The following is a 22,734-nucleotide window of genomic DNA, read 5'->3' as shown; positions in this document are numbered from 1 at the left end:
GAGCAGGATCAAAGCAGTAAGTCCTTTTTTTACTCGATTGCCGCGTGTGACAGCGGCTGCGAGACAGTGGGTGGGGGGTTTGTCACCAGCGTGTGTGTTCTTTCCAGAGCCTGGCTTAAAATAGCAGCAGACACAAGGAGTTGCTTAGGATTGTTTAATCACTCCTGGCTTCGTCAAGATGCTGCAGCATCAGCAAGGTTGAAGGAGTTTGTGGGCTCCTCACATATGTCTTCATGAGTGGCCATGACAGTGGTGAATATAGGGCATGAATACATCATTGAGCTCAGAGGGGTGAAGAAGATGAAAATGTTGAGAATGATGGTAAACTTTAGAAAGGCTAACTTACAAGAAAGTGAATAAGTTAGTGAAAGCGTCCCTAGTATTATAATGGGAAAAAGAGTAGAAAAGAAAGAGGGAGGGTGCAAGGGGGGGGAAGGGGGAGGGAAGTGCATCAGTTCCTTGCTGTGGTTTTAAATCAGTAGGGGAACATAAGAAAGCAAACTGGGAAAAGCAGTTGAATTAGCAAGCACTTAGCTGGGAGTAATTCGCTCTAGGTAGGTGGCAGGCTTGAGAAGCTGTTTGAGATGAAAATTTGGAAACCCAACTCCCATTTATCAGTAGTACAGTGTATAAAGTAAAATGAGTATAAAAGGAAAATTGAAAGATCCAAGGTGGGCTTTGAATAACGGCTGACTATATATAGAAGATAAATTATTTAGGCAAATCAGTGCCATTGTCTTGGTGGATGATGGAAGGTTAAGGAAGGCAGTTAAGGAAGAGGAGTGTTCTGCCAAAGACGGAAATTATTACTTTGCATCAGTTTTTAACCACTGAAAATATTGTAAAAGACTTGCTACTAGTATTGTGTCCCGTATTTTTAAATATAAAAGCTAAGCAAATTCCAAAAATTGAGGTCTTGGCAAAAGCAGATTTACAATAAGCTGTTAATCTGAAAGGCATTAAGTGACCAGACCCCAGCAGTATGCTGTTACATAAAACATAACTGAACCTCCTGCAAACGTAAGGTATTTTTTGTTAAAAGGAACAACTGTTCCCCCCCCCCCCCCCCCCCCCCAGAAAAAAGTTCTTTATGTATCTTCTACTCTGGTTGAAACAAAAATTACTGTAAAAATAACACAATACCTGAAGATCATGTTCTCAGAGGGTCCAACTTTGATGGACTCTGCAAAAGAAAATCTCTAGAAGTTGTTCAAAATCTCCAAGCCAGAGAAAGGGCTTGTTCAGATTTTGGGAGGTCTCAAAAATTTTGACATTGAGGCCTCTAAGGAGGCTGAGTAGATATGTGGATAGAGTAAAAGCATTCTTTAAAAAAGGAAACTGATTAAATTTTGAATTAGAATTGATTTAGGATTTAGTTTGTCTTCAAGCCATTAGATGTCATGCAAATCCTTGAAGGGATGAAAGGGCAGATTATCTGTCATCTGGTCAATCATTTACATTTTTGCCATTTTGGTTCAAATTAGTTCTGGTGTTTAGTGGAACTTAGGTTTGCTCTGCCTTGCATGTTCTGTCAGTCTGAGAGATGCAGAACCAGTGTGTTTGGCACTGCTGGAGCCAGATGCAGGAATAACAGGACCACAGCTGTACAGTCAGTGGCACTCAGCTGTGGTGTGTTGTAAGCAGCAAGCCCAGAAGGACTGTGTTGCTCCGGTCTCCCTCGCCTTAGTTTAAAACCACCTGTCTGCACCCTGTCTGTGCAGAACTTAATGCCCTGGAATTGGGTTTAGAGGAGGGGACTTAGTGACTAATTTAGTCCTTGCACTGTTTTCTATTGTGCTGAATTCAGTCAAGCCTGTTATAGCACAGTCATTTTTATTAGGAATATATTGTCACTTGTACAATAATTTGTTGAAAAAGCACAGAAATTCTTGCTTTGTGGAAATGTCTGACCAACGTTTCTTTGCATTAGTGGAATTTGCTGATAGTTTAGGAATAGGTGAATTTAGTTTTATTTTTTTTGTGGGACTTTCTATTGCCCTGGATCTGTAATTCACGCATCTGGATGTGGCGCTGGGCCTATTCTGTAAATGTTAGAGACTTCTGTTGAAAGGCTGATATGCAATAGTTTACTTCTTTTAAGGATACTTTACAGCAGGCATTAGGAGCCTTTACACTTGGGTAGGGTGATCTACAGCAATCTGTGCTTAGTGCTCACTGTGAGTGATAGCTGGGCTTGTGAGGCTCAAGGCTGATCTGTATTTTAAGTGGATGTTTTAACTTATCTCCATAGTTATTTAACGGGGCCCTTCATAATCCTTGTTCCAGTGGAAAAATTCCTCTTTCTTATCTAGTATTGTCTGCAGGCAATGATACCTTCAGAAATTAATGTCTTCAGAACCAAATGTAGCCAATAAAGCTGACAGGAATATTCAAGTTATGCTTGTATTCTGCTTGAAAGTGACTCTGCTCCTCTCCTTGGGTCAAGTTGGGATTGCCTGTTCAGGATCACAGTGACCTGTAGCTGGGCCAGCTTGTGCTTAAACACTTCCCACTTTTTTGTGCTTTATCAAAATAAGGGGAACTTTTTAAAGTACTTCTGAGTTGTTCTTGCTGTTACATATATTGCTCCATACCAATCAGCTTGTATTAGTTTGTTGGTTTGTTCTCCCACCCCACCCCCAGATTATGGGGTATTTTGGGTTTTCTTTTTGTTTTTCCTACCTCATTTTTATTTTCTTTCCAAGCAGGTGATGAAACATTTTCCTTCTGGGAAAAATACTTCTGGGGAGGGGTGTTGTGTTTCTCCTTTTTTTTTTTTTTGACTGTTTACTGAGAAGAATCTGCATACACTTCCGTTGCTTTGTCTCATTCTCATGGTTGCATGCCCATGACTAATTATACTCCTCCACTCCTTTCTTGGTGTTCTGTATCCTTCTTGTACTTACAGATAGCTATCAAATCCTTAGCAGTCTGTCTAGTGCTTGTGATTTGACAGAGATTTTTATCCTTCCTGGTTCTTAAATTGCTTCGTTCGTTCCTTCTCTCTAGATGGTTTGAGAGTCTTGTTACTGAGATCACCAGTCTGATGCTCTGGGTGTGCTCACTCCTGGGTCCCAGAGGTGGTACCTTTGCTCATGTGACAGTTTCTTTAGCTCTTGGCCTTTTTATTGTATTGCAAGCTCCTAGGAAATTCCTCCCTAAATCTATTCTAGTGTTGCCATCGTTGCCATCTTCATATATCTCCCCACTGAATCTCTCTAATACATTCCCTGCATGTGGGAGTTCAGAGTGAAATGAGACTCATTTTGTCTTTTTTGGCCATATTGCTGTACTCCCCAAGTCTCTTTATATTATATTTCTTGCAGAAAAGCACAAAGAAATCTATGCTAAAGGAATACTAATGTAGTGAAGTGAAACATTGAAAAGTCATTAGCTTGTGTGTAACTGCTTCCACAACTTTTAATGTGTGCGATATGATGGCCTTGAGTTATGTGGTGTGTCATGGTTTTCCTGTTCCTCCTCCTGAGCACAGATGAGGCATTATGTACAGAGCGAAGCAGCTGAGCTGTAGCCAGTTATTGTTCTCACTTTTAACAGAATAAAGAGCTGCCTTATTGCCCTGCGTGATGCACGATCGCCGTCGCTGATGTGACCCCCCAGAGCTGATCAGGTGGTATTGTGTTGATTGGGTCCCTCTGGAGCACTGGCTCCCTTTCAGATACTTGTGTAAAATAAAGAGAGTAGGACTGCAGAAGGAAAATTTGATTCTGTTGCACATGTAGTAGCACTGGGAGAAGCTGATATAATTTCAGCCCTGTCTTTACCATTGTCTGGATGTGCCCAGTTGGTATTTTCTGACCTGCATGCTTGGGCTCACCTTGAGAATGCTCAGGAAATTTCCACCTTTAAAAACAAACAGAATTGTTTCAGGTTCCTTTTTGAAAAGACACTGTTACATCTCCAGGTCAGATAAGGACATTGCTTATGGACTGGGCTCACCTTCCCACCCTGTAGGTTTCTCCAGAGTCTCTTAACCATGTTTCACAACAAAGGCAGTGTCAGTACTCAAACACACAACGAAACCTGGCAGTTCCATGGATGTACAGGGGTTCCTGGAGGGAACTTTTTTGTGCTGACTTCTTAGATTCTTTGGGTTGCAAAGTAGCTTAACCTAAAAAGCGATTTTAGTGCAGTGTTTTTGTCCCTGGTTTTGAATGGGCAAGCTTGCTTTGGGGATGCTGTTCTTCACTGTGCCAGTCTTGGCTGGTGACCCACTTGTTTCAGTTCAGTTTATCTTACAGAAGAGTTCATAGAGGACATAAGCTATTCAGTGCTGGTTTGAAATTCCTCTTGACTCTTTAAAGTTGACTGCTTTTCCTAATCTCATTGCAGTCTCCTGTGAGACGTACTCATTGCCAGAATTTCTTAGTACCATATGAGCTGTTGGTATTCTTGGCTCTGTTTTAAATGAGTCCAGCCTTTTCTGCCTGTCTGAAAGAATCAAACCATGTAGGTTTCAGAAAATGTCCTCAAGACCGCCTCTTTTCCATCCACCTGCCCTGCAGCAAAAAACTGATATATTTAAATGAAGATTGCTAGTTTTTTGTTGTGCTTTCCTGCTTTCTAGTTTTCTGCCAAACTAGCTCTCGGTAGCTCTAACACTGAGTTTGGAGCAGAGGCAGGAGTTTAGCTTGCTAAACTCAAAGCTGTTTTTACAAAGCCATCTGGAGTGCTTAGCCTCAGCTAATTTTGGGTTATGTAGTCTAGAGTTTATAATACTGCCAGGACCAGATGCAGAAGAAGAAATGAGAATGTACGTGTGTTTTTGAAAAACCTTCTTGTACAGCGTCTGGGCTCCCAAATGCAATATTAGTTGTGAGATGCTGGCCAAAGCAGTGAGATTAAAGGAGGCCTTCGAATGAAGGGACTGAGATCATCTGGTGCACAGGAGATCAGTCCAGAAACAAGAGAGAGCAGCCTGAAGAGGCATGAGTTTGCTGGGGACAAGACACATGAAGAGTTGTAGGAGCATTATTTGGTCAGTTGGTGTTGTACTTGGTTTTGCCAAAGCAATACTGACTTTGTATTTGTTTAGCTTGTTGCCAAAAATCTACCAATATTTTCTGGTTTTTAGCTGCTTTCCATGCTAGACTACCTTCTGCCTCAGGAAAGGAAGCCTTTAGCAATGGTTCAGGATTGCTGTTTAACACTGTCAGGGTAACACTGGCCCTTGTAAGGGTTAACTGAACTTCAGCTGACACTCTTGCTTTGAGTACTGGGTTGTCTTGTTGGGAAAGCTGAACCACTGGGAGAAGCTTTTTAATATTTTCACTTGCGAAAGAGAATGACAGCTACTGAGATTTATAAAATTTTAAAACATTCCAATTTAAAGCTCTTTAATTATTGAATGCAGACAACTTTTCCATAAGCAGAGCAACCATGGAAAAAGGAAGTGGCAAATTTTGATCCTGTTAAAGGCCAAAGGTGGTCTGTTAACTGTGGAGGGACAGACAGCAGTCTGGCATAAGAAAAATCTGGCTTTCCTACCAGATGGTAAATTATTTAGAGCACTAAACAGTTGAAAAAGATCAAGTCTATGAAACATCTGGTAGGATATCTGACAATTCACCAGTTCTGCATAGTGCATGCTGTATGTATCTCATGGGCTGGAAAGTTAAAAATCTGTTGAAACTGGAGAGAAGCTTGATCACATTTACTGAAAGAAGAGAGAAATCAAGAGACAGACCTATTCTTTAACTGAGGTTTTTGTGTTCCTGAGAGTTACTTCTGAATGAGGGCTGTGGAGGTACTATTGACAAGACTCTGAGCAATCTGTGCTCAAGATACACCATTAGATGAGACACTTTTGTTGCTAATGGAAGTGAATGAAAGAGGAAAAGCTCTCTGAAAGCTGCTCACCCCCACTGTGGTCTGACAAATACCTAAGATGTTTCAGCACCACCTGTAAAACTCATTCTCTGTCCTAATCTTACAGAGCTTGACACACATGATTAGTTTTGACACAGTAATTTCAACCCTTGGTGTCTCCCACCCCCTCCCCAGGAAGAGTAGCCTCTTAGGATTCTGGCTGCTGTTGAGCCAGATGCAATGCTGCTTAAAGTGCTTCAGTGGGTTCCCTTTTTCAGGCAGCACAAATTACTCCTGTACATGCAGAATTTAGAAGCATAATCATCACTCTTGATCCAGGCATTTCTTCGCATTCCTGTGTGGGTCCTGTCTGGGGAGCTGGCTAACGTTACGCCAGCCGATCGGGAACGGATCTATTCTATCATTGGAATAGAGCTTATGCAGCTGTAAAGATACAACTACCTGTATCTGTCTCGGCTGTGTAAGACATGTAAATGGTGCTTGTAGTAATCCTTTGGTGAGAGTTGAGTGAGGAGGGGGAAGTTGGAGGGCAGCAAAGATAATGTGAGTGTGAGGCTGGTACAAAGAGCCTCTTCTGCAGTATTCAAAATTTTGCTGCTGATGTTAGTTAGATTTATGCCTTCTCATTGAGACAATAAAAGTAGGATGAGATGATCAGTATTCTCTCTGCATCTAGGTTAGAGCTAGGTTATTTTGTAAAGTATTTTCAGATGTCTTGGCTGGAGAAGATGTTTCATAAATAAAGATTTCTCTGTGTTGTGCGGTATTATAACATGGGAAAAGATTTACTGTGCAAATACAGTAACAGAATGGAGAAGAATCATGATCTCCTGTTTGTTAGTACTATGCACTGTAAATATTTGCCAGGGTAGATTCTCTTGAGATTTCTCGTGGATTTCCCTAGGCACGATCATTGCTGGCATTCTTTGAGCACTGTGCTTTTGTCAGAAGTAGACGTGTTTGTAACTTGTGATACTTCCATCAAAAGCTCAGCGGTTTCCAAAAAACAATACGCTTCCAAACCTAGCAAAATTCAGAAATATCTTTGTTAGAGCAGTCCTGAAGGTGTCTTTGAAATGTCTGACAACACAAGTAAGAGTGGCATGTTGGGCCATGAACAGTGTGAGTGTGCGCAGTTGCAGCTACTTTGCTTCGAGGGTACTCACAGGGTCCACTCAGGCTGGCATCTGCCAGCATGAGATTTTGTCATTAATAATGCTGTTTTGTTGGTAAGTTTGGTAACTCCTGCAGCTTAGTGGAGAATCACATCTACTTTCAAATAACTCTTGGGCTTGCATTGAGATGCCTGGCACTGAAAGTATGAGCCTCTGTCAGTGCTGAGTGTGGTTGCTGAGGGCATGGTGCTTGCCAGCTCCTTTAAAGTCTGTTTTAATAGGCAGACCCTAGACTTTGAGGTGGAGGTGCAATGAGTATATTCGCATTACAAGATAAAGCAGGCAGATACACAGAAATTGTCTTCTTTTGAAATACTTGCCTTTTTTTGGTTGGTTTTCAAAAAATTTTCTGTATTTCAATATTCAAGCAGATGCTCAAGTTAAGGCAATTTGCAAGATCATTTGCTTTGTTTTGGAGAGGGAATATCCAATCATGAATCCTTTTAGGTAGTCATTGCCTCTATTTTGGGGAGTTTAAAGCTGAGGTGTTTGCTTTTGGGTAAAGCTTCTCTTTATAAACACTTTCCTTAGTAACATTCTGATGTGACTCTCACCCTGTGAGCTGACAGCTGATCCAATTCATCTTCTGTTTCTTCTGCTGGAACCCACTGAGACTTGCCTGGTGTACACCAGCCTATCTGGATGGTCCAAGCTATGCTTCACGTGCAATTTGATTGCAAACCCTCCCTACACATGCAGTCAACCATGTCTGTCTAGGGGATGTGGAAGGAGAGTTACAAGAGCTTAAGACTATTTTTTGAATGTAATGTGCAGCTTCAGAACTATTTGTTGTGAACAACAGCAACTAAAGGATGCATTAATGGGCCATAAACCAGACTGTGCATGAATGTAAACTTGGAGACAGGTGCATTTATGCCTGCTGACCCTTGAAATCAGCTTATTGAATTTGGAGGCGTGCGTGGTGCTCTACTGCTCATGCAGGGAAGATAGGTAAATTTCTTTTTAAAAGTATCTGTAATGATGACTTTGCAATGCAGTTTGGTATACTGGCAGTTAATCTGTGTGTCATAATAATTTTCCTTTTCTTCCTTTTTTTGGTTTGCAGGAGTAAGTCTGTGTCTGTAACACTGGATGTACTGACCACTTGCCTCAGACTGAAGAGGACTTGCTCTATTTTGGAATATGGTGCCTATCTTCTGCATCCCAGTACTCACTGTGCCAGCAGCCATCCTCTGCTGCTTGATGCTGCCTTTAGCAGGAGCGGACAGTAAGTAACATTTGGTTTTGGAAAGCTTGAATGCCTTGCAAAATTTGTTTCCAGAAATATTAAACCTTCTTTGTTTGTATTGGAAACTGGGGGTTAAGAGATAACTTCCCCCCCAGTCTTCTATTTCCCAGTGTGCGCATTGCAGATAAACAGAGGGTGTGTGTGAAGGGGCACAAGTAGAACTAAAAAGACTGACAAAATTTATTCAAGTGCAGAAAGAATTTCTGTAGAAGCTGCGAGATCAAAACCTGACAGTTTGATTTCTAACACGCACAGATGAGTAAAGAAAATTGGGGGCGGAGGAAGAAAGAAGTATTGGGGTCACAGTAATCCCTGTTACTTTTTCCTTGTTCTTTTGCCAGCTCTCGTAATTTGTGTAGCACTGAGACATCTCTCCTGAGTCAGCAGGCAGTTGCTGTTGGAGAAAGCTGTTGGGGAAGAGGGTGCGAGTTCTTACCTTCTGGTATAACTCTCCTACACCTATATTTTGGCAGAATTGGAGTACAGTGTTTCCTTGTGGTCATACTTTTAGCTGTTGTGTCCTTGCTGTTGTCCTGGTAGTCTCACAGAGTTGTTGTGACTGGCTTTAATTAGCCCCATCCAGCCAAGGGGAAATATGTGCACAAAATGCTACTGTGGACAGACAAGAGGACAAAAATATGGCTAATGATAGCCTACTAAAAACACCTTGTAGTAGGAATGTTTTATGGAATGGGTTATGCAGAGAGCAGGAAACATTGATGCTTCTTTGGCATAATCTTGGGGTGTGTATTTGTTAAGCAATCCCCAAGAACTTGTGCAGACTCCCTCCCCTTTTTGTTTTTTTTTCACCTGTACCCAGATTTCCAGTGTCCAAATGTCTGCACATTCGCCATGGAATCTGGCAGCTGTGAATACTTCTTGCCTCTGAAAGTACCCAGGGCTCCTGGGATGCTTGAGTTGGAAACGAAGTGACCATGATGCCCCTCCTGAGGTGCCAGCAGTCATCTCTTTCTTACTGCAACTTTAGTCACCAGGCTTATAATTAGATGTAATTTTGTAAAAGTTGAAGGAGATCATGAGTCATGTTGGTAGGAGCCTGGCTGAATGTAGGAAACAGACTGGGGGTTCCTAAATGTCCTTGCCTGAGAGGAAGACCTAAATTTAGAGAAGCTGGAGAGAAGAGTGAAGAAGGGATGTGAAGAAACATACAAATTCAGTTATTTTGTTGTCATTAGGGATGGCTTGTACACACAGCACATTAATATGGGTCTGTATGAGTGTGAGCTGTCTCCTTCCTCAGCTTACTTTGCTGTCTGCTGGTGCTGTTGAAAGGTGCTTATTCAGATCACTTTATGTCTGCACATTGTAGCCCATTTTGGAATCTGGCATAGAGGAGTGCTTGTTTAGTGTTCTGAGGTGTATAAAAATTCCCTGAAATGTATTATCTTCATACTGACTCCTGCAAAGAAGAGACGTGTCGCTCAGATCACAGATGTGCAGAAACTGGTGGAGCTTGATATGTCCCAGGACAGTTCTTGGCCTGAGGATAACTTGTGGTAGATGTGGTTTGCTAATTTTGTGGAATAATTCTGCATGCTTAAATTTGACAAAATTGGCTCTGTTTTCTGTGTGGTGTCTCAGATGTGGAGCATTTCTGTGTTGAGCAGCAAGTTTATCTGTATGTATGTCTTTTTCTCTGGTGCAGACTCACTCTGAATTGCTTTTTCCTAATCTGGAAGGCAGCTCTGGAGGGCACTGACCTTTTAACTACCACAGCCACCATGGATTAATCAAGGGTTTCCTAGGATGGAAAGTGGTTTTTAGCAACTCCGTGTATTTTAGGAACTTGGAGTTTTTCTATCATCTTAGCCACTAAATCTTGCCACTGACCTCAGAGGCTGGGATTTGTGGGAAAGTACCTTGTCTGCATTTTACCCCTGCTCTGTGCCTCTGCAGGGGTAAAATGTCAACCCCAAAGCCTGCATTTTATGGCACCTGCCCATCAGTGATGCAGACAAGTGATGCAGTAGTGAATCTGGCATTGGAGATTCAGGACAGTAGTAAAGGGCAAGGGGAAGATATGACAATATATGGACACTGGAGCTTCTAGAAGAAGCTAGAGAAGGATGCTATGAAAGGAGCACTCCATGTGCACACTCCTCTGTTTTTTAGTCCCCATAGCATCCTGTTGGCTTCAGCAAAAGGGCATTTATTTATTACTCTGGTTATGGCTGTTCCCAAGAAGTCACTGTGATTCTTCCTTTTCCCCATTGCAGTGCTGCTTGGAGTCAGTGGAGGGTTGGGCAGGCTCTGTAGCCGCAAAGCACTCTTGCATTTCCCTTACTAAAAGCAACAGGATGGTGAGAGCAGGGTTATCCCTGGATTTTCTGGAGTCAGTCTCCAAATTGCCTTTTATAGGAGCAGGAAAAGGATGGCTGGAGATGGGCTGTGCTGCATCCCTGGCAGCAGCATGGCTCGTGGCTGGCTGCTCAGGGAGCACCCACGACTGGGTCTTCCCTACCTTCCCCACCTGCTGTTGTTGTAACACGTCTCAGTGTCGCTGCTGTAGCTCCCTGACAATTAAGGCAGCTGGCAGAAAGCGGGATGTTAACGCCTGAGATAAAGCAGATTTAGTGTGTCTTGCCTGGCGGAATTAGCACTGCGCTGTGCCGGTGCCTCCCCTGGAATCGAGGTCACGGGAGCTGTGAAGTATGTCAGTGATGAGGAGTTGAAGTGGCATCCAAAGGTTAAACTGAGTGGCAGTGTCAGAAAAAGAGGGGCTCTCTGGGTGCCTCCCTGGCAGCAGGAGGGGAGTGGTGCTTTCCTGGCTGCTCTGGTGAGGTGCTGGGAGAAGGTGAGTGGGAAGGGGCACATGCGCACAAACGGTGGATACAGAAGTGCTAATTTGGCAGACAGCTATTTCAAATCCTCCCCAGCTTTTACAGACTGCAATAAGAAATTATTAAATTTTCTCTGTGATCTGTCTGTGTTTCTGTCAGGGTGACCCTAATTCCATTAGAGCAGCTCTGAGCTGATTCAGGATGGCTGTTTTACCCATTCTCTCTCAGCTTGCCTGTGTGGTTTTTTTATACACTCTGTGCTTCCCTGTCTGTCAGCTTTTGATTGTGCATGGGAAAAATGGCTTTGCAGATTTCAGTTAATGTTCAGTGCAATTGTCAACTTAAAAGATGCTTTTTTTCAGCTTTTGAAAATGTGTCATTTATTCTAATAAAATAAAAACCCCAAAAATCCCCTCTCAAAACAAAATGCAGAGATAATGGGGGAAAATCAATACTCTCATGAGAAATCATCAGCAATGTCTTTCATTGTTGTCTTGGTTTTTTAAAAATTAGGCTTTGTTTTTGAAGTCCTGGGAACAGCTTCCATTAGCCAAAGGAAGAGACTAGGTGACCCATCCTAGGCCTTTTCTAACCGCAGTATATTTTGGTTTGTGTTGCAGAGAATTTCAAAGGGCTTAAGGAATAAAACCACTTCAAAAGTGACCTTGTAGAAGGAAAGAACTAAGGCAGAATTAGGCCAACTACCTGTGAATTGATACCTGGTAAACAAACAATTTGCACCTTTTGATTTCTAGAGGTAGAGCAAACTTGGCTTTCATTTGAGGGGGTAGATGAATGTGCCTCAGTGAGCTGGTGTGGTCAAGGCAGAGCTTGGGCTCCCACCACCCCTGGCCAGAAGGGACCCCAAGTCTGAAGTGTCTCAAGGCTTCCCTGCCCCTGAAATGAACAGTTAATTTATATCCAAAAGATGTGCATCTTGTATGTGGGTGTTTTGTTTTTTTTTTTTTTTTTTGGGTGTTTTGTATTTTTTGGTAGGTTTTTTTGTTGTTGTTTTGGATTTGGGTTTTTTTGTATGTGGTGTTTTTTTTTTTTTTGTTTTGGTGGGGTTTGTTTGGTTTTTTTTTTTTTCGGAGGGTGTTTTTTTGAGGGTTTCTTTTCTTTTCCAATCAGTGTTTCTTGGATGCTAATTGAATTGAGGAGACATGTTGAATATGAAAAGATAAGCAGCTGATGCTTGTGAAGGTTGGGAAAAGAAAGAGTACTAAGATGGCTTTTCTAGCTTTGGTGATGTCCCAGAATCTAAGAATAGAAAGATGGTCTTTCTAGCTTCAGGTGAGCTCTGTTTTGCCAGGGATTTCGCGCTGTACCTGAAGTGCTGTCTGGAGTTTTGGGTGGAAGAGCACTGGAGGGAACATGTGTTAAGGCACTGGTTTGTCCTTGTCCCCTAACTCTGCTGTCTGCCCTTACTGTTTGGTGCTCCCAAGACCAGCTTGGCTTGTTTTGACTCCCTGATTCAACTCTGCTGCTTTTGCTTCATAACCTGAATGATGCCTCAACAACAGCTCAACCCCAAATACAGCTGCTCCAGGCCACACTGTGAGATAGACTTGCTGTTGTGCAAGCCTGGAAAATGGCCGCTTTCCAGAGCTGGGCAGCAGGATCCCATTCCAAAAGCTGGACATCAGGCTTCTCCACTGCCACCTTGCATCAGTTTCTGTTTCCAGGTTTCCTGTTTGCATGCCTGTCCCCAAACATCGCATCTAGTGATTATGTGTAATTGATGCGATTGGATCCAGGTATTGCAGCACAGGTAAATACTAATTTTCTGCAATTCTAGCTTGACTAGCTTGACATATTCCATCAGCAGAAAGAACATGGAAAATACTGTTTAGGAAAACCCCTCTACCTGAGGCATTGAGGTGGTGTCATTAAGGAATGGATTGAAATATTAACCACAGTTATTGTGCAGTGTTTATTTTTTGTGTCCTTACTCATCAAATATATACATATATTTAGGTAGGAATGGATTCTACACTTGTGTGTAGAATACCTAAATGCTGCCTGCTTGTAGCTAAATGTTGCAGACATCAAGGTAGAAGGGATGCTGTGAGGACAAACATCATGTACAGGGTAGACAAAGGATCTTTTTCTGCATTTATAGCCCTTTTAGGTCCAGCACTTGCAGAGAGTGTGAATTTGTTTGGGTTGCTACCCACAACAAATCACAGCATGATGATTTGTCTTTTTTATGTATTGTTAAAGCCACCAGCCTTCATCAGTCAATGTCAGCTGACAGGTCAAAGGTCTGCTTAGCCCCAAATCCCTCATCCCATAGTGGTCAGTATGAAGACTTATGGAGGGTGTAAAAGCAGAATAAATATATAGTCATCTCTTCCTGTTGTCTTCTTGGAGCCCTCGGTGAGTGGTGGCTCCTGAACCCAGAGAGGTGCTGTAGCAACTGCAGCCAGGCTTACTCTGGGTTTTGCACTCAGGCAGCTCTGAGCATGTGGTCAGTCTGCAGGGACATCTGGGGGGCAGTGCTTTGTGTGGAGACCAAGGTGTAGGCTCTGACTGTTGCCTCTACTCCATGGCTCGTTGTTTAAGCCCCTCACTGCTGCTGTGCAGGGCTGAGCATCCCCAAATGCCATTTGCACCATTTGGACTCAGCTGTGCAGCCAGAGTTCCTCTCCTGCCTTCACAAGGGACTTCCTGTGATTAAGTATCTGTGTAAATTATCCAGCACAGTGACAAATGTTGAGGGGATGATATATTTAATACTTGTTCTTTGAGAGAGCGTGTGCTTATTGGCTTGGTGATACAGAAAACCAATAGAGCTACCTGCTTACAATTTTATCTTCAGTGTAGATTCATAGATTTTAAGGCCAAAAATCAGATCAGAGTAGTCTTTTGCTCTGACCTGTGTAGCACAGGCTGTATAATTCCAGTAGTAATTTCTGTGTCTCCTTTTACAGCTGTAGATGAGCTAGCACGTAGCTTTTGGGAGGCTGTCAAATCATGATTTGAAAACTAAATGATAGAGAATTTACCTATCTCCTATATGATCTGTAAAAATGGCAAGTAATCATTATTTCTCCAAATGTGTATTTATTTCAAACTACCTTTATGCATTTTTAGGGTTTAGACACTGGATATTAGAACATCTGTCAGTGAGACTGGAGACTCCTGCTGTTTAATGCAATTTCCTGGAGAAGCAACTTGAAGTGGAAGAATTAGAGAACCTGAAAGTTTGTACTTTTTGTTGTAGAAGAATGGACTTGTTTTTTTCTGACCAGATAAAATTTTTATTGTTCTTCACTAATCCTCTAGACTTTTCAATATGTTTTTAAAGTCAAGGGACCAGGACCAAGACAAGTGGCTGCATTTTCCAACAGTACAATGGCACTTTATCTTTTTTACTCACAGCATTCAGCTGGGAATGTGGTCCTCCACTGTGACCTCTGAATTCCTTTCTGGACCTCTGATTCCCAGGATGCAGACTTCTATTTCATTAGTGGGATTTGGCTTTTTGCTCATGAATATCTGCCCCTAGGTACATTAAAATGCATTTTGCTGGATCCCAGCTCATTCAGTCGTCTGAGTAATTCTTTAAAGGTAATTTTCCCTTTCTATTTGTAGCTGACTACCAACCTTGGTAAAGCTTACCCTTTACTTTCCAAATCTAATTGCAAGTTAGTTGCATTCATTCACAGATGTTAATCAGTTGTGGCTATTTGCAGAGGCTGCTATGTGTATTTTAAGGAGATATTTAAAATACCCTTTAGTAGTGATGGTAACATCCTTTGCAGATGGAAAGGAGTGCCAGAAAACCAATAAAATGATATGGTTTGTCGTGATGCTCCTGGCTATTACTACTGTTGATGTCAGAAAAGGAAAAAGTATAAGATCTGCTGGAGCTTTCAGTGTTTTAGCTGAGTAGTTATAAAAAGCAATGATGTGGTAATAGGAATGCTTTTTTTGTTTCTTTGATTATCTCTTCATTATACTGGTGCTTCAGAATGATACTGTGATGTAAGATGATCAAGCTCATTTTTCTGAACAACCAAGAGTATGAAATTTGTTTGCTCAAAATGTTAGTCAATCTTTTTTGATGTTGAACATGGTTTAAAAAGGAGTGGGGAAAAAAAGCATCTGTTCATGGGTGCTTTTTCTCTGGTAGGTTGTCTATCTTTATGTATCAGGAGCTGAAAAGCAGTGGTGTACTCTTAATTGAATGCTCTGTTTAGTCCCTTGTGAGAATCAGTGCTTTGTCTGTGCCAGAGACAAATCTCATTTATTTTGTTGGTGTGAAAACACTGTAGGGTGCTTACTGAAACTTTTAACTCATGGAAACGTCTTTTGCCTTGCACACTTTACTGACATATGATCACTGAATTAAATCAAAGCACTTTTTATAGTGGAGGATGGCTTTACATTTGTATATGAATTGTATCCTGCAACGCTAGAGCTTTGAATGTGTGTTAGTTTTGTCTTTTTCTCTTGCATCATAACATTAAGCCTTCACAATAAGGGGCATTGACGTAGTATGAAAAAGAAATAATTACAGAGTAAAGTTCATTTAGTGTAATACAGGCTGGAATGACTTTGCAGACCTGCTGTGCTTTTCAGATGGCCCTTCATTGTTTATATTATTCATTGTTTCCCCCTCCCAATAACTAATAATAGAATTGCCATGAAATCTTTCCCAGGAAATTTGTATTTTGTAAGGTTGGATTGAGATGTATAGGTAGTACCTGGTCAAACCTTAAAATAAATGGAAATGCCACAGTTTTCCAACAGACATTCATTGCACCAAGGGTGACTGTTCTGAGTTGGTACTTTCAATAAAGTCATCATGTCAGGAAGAGATTTGGAGTTGGTTTGTCTTTTCTACATGAGGTTATTCTACTTGAGCTGATAGGGGATTCTCTGGAAGTAACTGGGGTCTCATGGAAAGGACCGTCATCAGTTCACTGTTGGCAGTGGTAAATAATGCAGATTTAAAAGCAATCACTCAGAATTTTTGCTTGCTTTTGCTGCTTTTCTTGCAAATTGTTTGAAGTGTTTTTACAAACTCTCTCTACATGTGCTAACTTGGTGGGCTCACCTCAAAGGTGAGTGATATAAGCCCTTGGCAGTTAATTGTCGTACAGGGAGAAGGGAGTAACTGTTGAGCCTCCACTCTTTGTTTTAAGGATGCTGAACACCTATGAGTTTTCTTTGTGTTTATTTTTAGCCAAATTCACTTCAGCTGTTGTATTACTTCTGTTAAGTAAGGCTGTTTTGAAAAGGGGTTTTAAAGAGGCCAGGAAATACTCAGCAGCTTTACACATGTAGGGATTTTGCCCCTGAAAAACTCCACTTTTAATAACCATTTTGAGCCTCAGCATTAGCACAGCTGTGCCTGGCAGGTGGGGCTGTTCCTTTTCATCCACTTCTCAAAAGTTGGGGACTTGTGTGAGTGGGAGACAGTGTGTTGCAGAGCTCTCACTTTGGTGTTGTTCTTAAGACAGGGCATTGCCTTGATTTTCAAACTTGAAACTGAAATTCTGTCTTTTGAGGGAAACGTGAGAGTCACCGTGCACTGATTTCAGAAAGGCTTTCAATCCCTGCATTTGGGGGAAAAAGACATTTTGAAAGTGAGGCAGCTATAGTGTATTGTACTCAGAGAGTGTTTAATTTACAAGAGGGAAGATTTGTTTTAAGAATGGAACGATGAGTAGTGAGATTCTTGTTACATGCTGAAAATGGTTAAAATATCCGATGATGATGACTATGTATTTTAATCCTATTTAGGATCAAACAGAAGCTTTCAGTTTTTCCAGAACACAGGAAAACCTTTAAAGAAGCCAACTTCTTTCATAAGCAAATACTTTCATATTCCTGTTTAAAGGAGTGGGATACCTGTTCCTGACACAGTGTTCTGAGTCTTGGCTTGCTGAGTACAGAGTTTAGTATGGCTCTCAGGAGAATGATGAGGGTAGTCCAAAACCTAGAAAGGCTCCCTTTACTCTTGTTTGATGTAACAGGTAATGGTCCTGGTTGTTGACTTGTCATTTATACTTGCTGTATATAACTTCTAATATCCTTTTTTATGCTCCATTACACACAGTTTATCAGGGGTTAACATGAAGTTCCTTCGTTATAACCTGTTCTTTTCAGCTTTTTATGAGTTTGTTTCATGGCTGAAATGTGCCCTGCTTGGTCTTCAGGCAAAGTTCAAGCTGAGGGACTGTATTTTATAAGTTGGACATTTGTTTTTGGTTCTTTCTGTGAAAGTTGTCTTTGAATGCTCTTAAAAACAAAGAGAGTGGAAAAATACTTTTGAACCTTTAAAGCTGACTGTGGTGATATTTATAGATCTCTAGTCTAAAATGTCTTTGGAAACATTTGACCACCACAGCACATCTGTAGTAGTGTCCAGAGAGAACGGAACCTGATTTGTGGAAGGAGTGACCCATAGAAAAGCAGGCTCCTGAATAATATAAAGGGAATTTCACGCTGGATCACTATGTAAAGAAGGCTGTGTGAGCTCGTGTGTAACTAAATTGCCTGTGTATTCATTCTGTGCATGTAGCCAGAGCTGCTGTGATCTCAGCTTTCCCAAGAGCCAGAGGTGCACAGGAGAGGTGTCCTGCAGGTTCTTCAGCACCCAGCCTGGAATGTGGGCAGAGAGAATTAATTCACACTAACACCATGAAGTTCCTCTTCTAGTGCATTTGTCCGTTTCTTGAGGCGGTTGTGGAAATAGGGAGCGTTTTTTGTTGAAGTTGCTGCATGGTTGTACTGCAGGCCACAGGGGCTTGGTCTTGTCTTTATTGGCAATGCCTGTCAGACCTTTATTCTGTCTTAGTAAATGCATGGAACATTTAACATATTTAACTGCCAAAGTTTTGTTGTTTTTTTTCCCCTCAAATGCTAAAATACATCACTGTCTGTAGAGTTGTGTGCCCTATTTTAAGAGTAGAGTATGATTTGGGTTTTTTTTTTAACACATTAGGACAAAATCCCTATATTGTTCAGTCAGCATCTATGCAGTGCTCAATGTCTTTTCCATTAGACACTCAGCCTTCTGTTGCAGATAAAGGTTTTTTTCGGAGGCACATTTAGCTCAAAAATTCTGGTATTGTCTGTAATCTGTAGTGTTCTGTGTGAGAAGAGCTTCCTGTGTAATATTGTGGAATTTAAGAAATCCCACTTAACATATAAAGAGTTACATGCAGTATACCATGTGGTGTTTTCCAAATTTATGTTAAATTGCAGAATTATTTAGTGTTACAATAATTGCTGGATGGTGTCACACTTAAGTCTATTCATACCAGAATTATCCCAGCATAAGCCTCCAATGATGTCCAAAAAATGCTAGATGTTTTAAGGAGGTACAATAAAGGTAATCTCATACTCCTGCCTTTTCTCCCCACCCACATTAGTTCCCATTTCCTAAGTAAAATTAGAAGCTGTTCTCAGAAACTGGACTTGTATTCCTCCTTCTGTAGAGCTTTATTAATTGCAACAACTCTAAATATTGTTTTACCCACATGGGCAAAGGAATAATATCCAGTGTATGTTTGTCAAGGTCAGATCCATCTAATTTCCTTTAATGACAGGCTAACAGGCTTTGTGAATGGAGAAGCAGTAGATGTCATTTATCTTTAGTAAAGCTTTCAGTGCTCCCTCATGAGACTTTTTCCTGTGAAACATCTGCTCATAGGGTGGGTATTTGGCAGTTTGGTAGCATTCAGCATTTGCAGTAATGATCTCTCTGATAGAATAGAGAACATGCTTATTAAATTTGCAGGCAACAACAAGCTGGGAAGAGAGGCAAGCATGTTGGAGGACACTATTAGAATTCAAAATGATCTTTACAAATTGGCAAAACTGTCTGAGAGGATACATGTCAATAAGGAAAAATATGGATAGATGTTTGAAAATAGGAGTAATCAGCTACATAAATACAGAATGAGAGACAACTGCCTAGACAGCTGGTGTACAGAAAAGGTCTTGCAGTGCTAATGGATAAGCCATAGAGGAGTCAAGAAAGCAGTGCTTTTTTGAGGGGGACAGACATCACAGTGACAGGTAGAAATGAGGAGTACCATCCTGAAGACACATTTGATAGTCTTTCTGCTCTGCTCTGCTCACATGGGTAAGGCTTCCAGTGGAACATCTCATTTTGAGCATCCCACTGCTAGAATAGAAGGATTAACTGGGGGAAAGCCAGTCCTTCCCATCCACTGCTAGGAGAAGAAATAATGTGCTTGAATTACAGCTGGGAAGTTCAGGTCAGGCACTAAGCAACAGTCACAGACATGCAGGATTGTTGGAATTGAGTTTCTGGAGGTATTTCTGGAATTTCGTGTGCAAACAGAAAGTGTTCCCTCAGATGTGTTCTGAATAGGCAGTGTGATTTTTTAAAATGAATGTTTCTTTGTCTTCATTTATGAACCAGGAAAGGTGCTGTCTTCTTTAGGTCAGCTAATAACTCTTACATCTTTATCCTGTCTTTTTTATCCTCCTCCCAAGTGACAGTCACTGTATTTCCTCTGACTCTGTAGCTTTGTGTGACAATGTTCTTCAGGCCCTTAGTCCTCTCCAGTGCCCTTCTCTGACTTTGTAGCTCTGCTTTAAATGTGCTGGTGGGCAAAAACAGGGGAGAATATAAGACTTGGAAACATCCACTAGTTTTCTCATGAACCCTTGTAGATTTCCTATCTTTTTGCCCATGTCTGTGCATGACTAAAGGACAGCTGCCAGTTCCAGTGTGTGGATCATCTTCTGAAGCCATGCAGTTAACTCTGCTCTGTGAATTGTAGAAGGTATTTCTGTGTTTGTTTTTTTCTCTCCAATCATGTTATGTATTTATCTGTAGGTAGGTCTCTGCCTGGAGACTTTACCATGCTATACATCTGTTCAGAGGTTGGTATCTGAGCTTTGATGGTTGCAGGGCTTTGCTTGCCAAGGCAGGGCTCTGCTGTGTACCTGGGGGTTGCTGCTGTGGTGTGCAAGAGCCCTTCTCTCTGACAGCACCAAACATCTGTGCTGTTCTGCACTGTCAGATATTCCTAAGAAAGGCAGTGTGGTTGTGCCAGCCCATATAAGCACCCAGAGCAGCAGAGCAGGTTGGAGGGTCTGCATGTGGACCACTCTAGGCAAACAATGCTGCTTTGCTGTCTAGAGCAGCACTGACCAGCAGCTCTTTTGGGGGAGGAGGATTGAAACAGCTTCTGGCAGCACAAGATGCTTTGAGAAGCAATTGCAAAGGGTGCTGTAGGTCTTGCAAGACCTTCTGATTCAAACATGTTTAAATGTTTATTTATGTGTATGAAAAGGAAAATGTATTAAAAAGTGTATTTGTATAGAACGCTTTTATTGTTAATGGTAGTGGAAGGGAAGATGGGTAAGGTTTTTTACCTTCTCCTTCCAGTAGTCATTCTTGCTCTGAATAGCTATATATCAACTCATGAATTTCTGTCTGAGTGAGGTCCCAGGGCTGTATGAGATGGGAGTATCTCATGCTTCTTGTTAAAAGATGACGGTTAATTTATTGCATGTTTGTTGTGGATAAGAAAAAGCTATTTACCCAGCTAGACTTTTCCTTTCCTGGGTTTCATAAAAGAGCCATGTACTTCTTGCTGAAGAAGTACAGATCAGAAGAGATTTGTCTTTTTAATGAATTGATTTAAATCAAAATGCAGGCCATTACATGAGTTCCTGAATTCTGGAAACTCTAGCATTATGTTGGGTGTTTCTTTGCCATCAGACTTTGACTTCAAACTGCAATTATTTTTCACAAGATGAAGAATGAAGTCTGTTGCCTGTTATGAATAATAGAGTATGGTAATATCACAGCTATATATGCAAACTCTGCAGACTGGCAGCACAGCTGCTAAACGTTACGTTTTTAAAATATGTGCAATCTGTTGTCAACAGAATTAAAACCAGGAACATTACATGGTTTGTTTTGTAGGGAAATTTAGTGATGAATTGTTCTACATTTTGACCTTTAAAGTTTGTTTTTTTTTTTTAGTCTGTGCACCTTCTAGTAAACTGGGGAGATTCTCAAATTAAGACATGGAATTCTGATGGCTACCCTGACATTTCCTAGGCCTGGCTGGATACCTGGTCTTGATTAATTTTCTAGTGTTCCTGCACTGCCAAACTGGAGAGGCTCATACGCTGCACAGCTGCACTTGAAGTGATTGCACTGTAAACCTCATCCAATTAAAAGGTGAATCCTGTTCTGGTAGTGGAAAGTTGTTTTACTGTTCCTCTTCCCTGATACGGATGCAAGTGGAAGTGTTGAAGGGAAGTGTTATCGCTGTTGCTTTTGTAGCTTGTTATCTTCCATCTTCATATACAAAAAAGTGAGAAATGCAGCCTGCCCAGCTGTCTGAGAGCGAGCGAGGGTGACTTGGCAAGATAAACTTTCACTGGCTGTAATGGGCCTGACTACAGAGATCATTGAGCCCTTCACTACCATCTGGTAGTGTCCTGGTTTGAACCATAAGCAGCAGGAGAAATAAGGTGGAAACAGAGCAAATAACAGCAGTCCATCATTTTGGTGCTGAGAAGGGAATAATGCACACTCAGGACATGTTCTGCTCTCCTCCTCCTGACAATGGAGTGGGAGCGTTAAGAGGGAGCAACCTAGGTATGTGAGAAAGAAGTAAATGTGAAGAATATAGAACATTTAGGTTTACTATCCCTCATCAAAACAGTCTTTGAAGTCCTTCTGCTTGGGAAAAGACGCAGACAGGCATTCCCAAAGTGCCAGTTCCGGGGCGAGGGAGCCTGGCACTGCTGAGCAGCTCCTTGAGTGTTTCTGTGCACCATTCCTCTCACCTGCAGAAAGAAATGACAACATTAGCAGATCTCTGATTGTGTCTGTGCTGGCTGAGGGTCCCAGAACTGATTTATAGCACTTGTTCAGCTTTCAGCGAGCAGCAAATGCGTTGGTTAATTATTCATGGCAGATGTATTATTGCAGGAAATTAAGACATCGAGGAAACAAGTAAAAACTATTACTGAATAGAGCTATAAACAAGGTAAGGTGGGAGGGAATGCAGTAGAAAAGCTCTCAGATGCTAAAAACCCCTCGTTCTCAGAAACGTTTCTCCCCTTTTCAAAAATAATTGTTTAAATTCCCAGATATGCAAGTGATCGTTCATAGTACATAATTAAATATTCTATTAGCTAACAAGTTGGGTTTAATTTGCTGCATTTGTCATCTAAATTATCACATTTGTGACTGTGTGGAACCTTCTATGGCTTGTTTCAGCATATCTACTTACGTAATGACACAATTCTCTTTATGTCTTTGACTTCCCTGAAAAGATTTGACATTTTACTTGTGCAGGAAAATTTAGGTCAACCTTTGGCTTTCTGTATCAAAGAAAGAGGTTTTGGGTTTGCGTTTTGTGTCCTGGAGGTATTGCTGTGTAATGGCATACAGTGCTGCTGCAGGAGTGTGACCCAAGGCCCATCTGCTGGCACTGGATTTCCATTGTTTGAAACCCCTCTGCAGGCAGGCACACATACACCCAGCTCTCTTTCAGATGCTGCTGTACCACTATTCAAAGATTTATTTATGTGTGTTGGTGGCCTGTGCCATGAAGGTGTTCTCTAACACACTCACACAGAGGCCAGAGCTGTTGGCTTTGAGGAGCACCAGCACTTTCTTGGTCATCAGATGGCATTGGAG

At 41.5% G+C, this 22,734-nt stretch overlaps 1 protein-coding gene across 19 annotated transcripts in view; it reads left to right on the top strand.

Annotated features, from left to right (window-relative positions):
- The window catches only part of PTPRF (protein tyrosine phosphatase receptor type F), a 376,703-nt gene that overhangs the window by 122,972 nt on the left and 230,997 nt on the right, over positions 1 to 22,734 (top strand). For 18 of the 19 annotated variants that reach the window (XM_038143940.1, XM_038143941.1, XM_038143936.1 and 15 more), the window contains exon 3: positions 8,092 to 8,253. In XM_038143940.1, the coding sequence (XP_037999868.1) occupies positions 8,169 to 8,253 (85 nt within the window). In that variant the 5' untranslated portion in view covers positions 8,092 to 8,168. Of the gene's footprint in view, positions 1 to 8,091; positions 8,254 to 12,207; positions 12,369 to 22,734 lie in introns of those variants that run through there. The other variant, XM_038143934.1, reaches the window with a different exon arrangement.

This window comes from Motacilla alba, chromosome 8 (assembly GCF_015832195.1).
Source record: "Motacilla alba alba isolate MOTALB_02 chromosome 8, Motacilla_alba_V1.0_pri, whole genome shotgun sequence".
Lineage (NCBI taxonomy): Eukaryota > Metazoa > Chordata > Aves > Passeriformes > Motacillidae > Motacilla > Motacilla alba.
The sequence above is the reverse complement of the archived record's forward strand: the minus strand, read 5'-3'. Positions and strand labels throughout refer to the sequence as shown.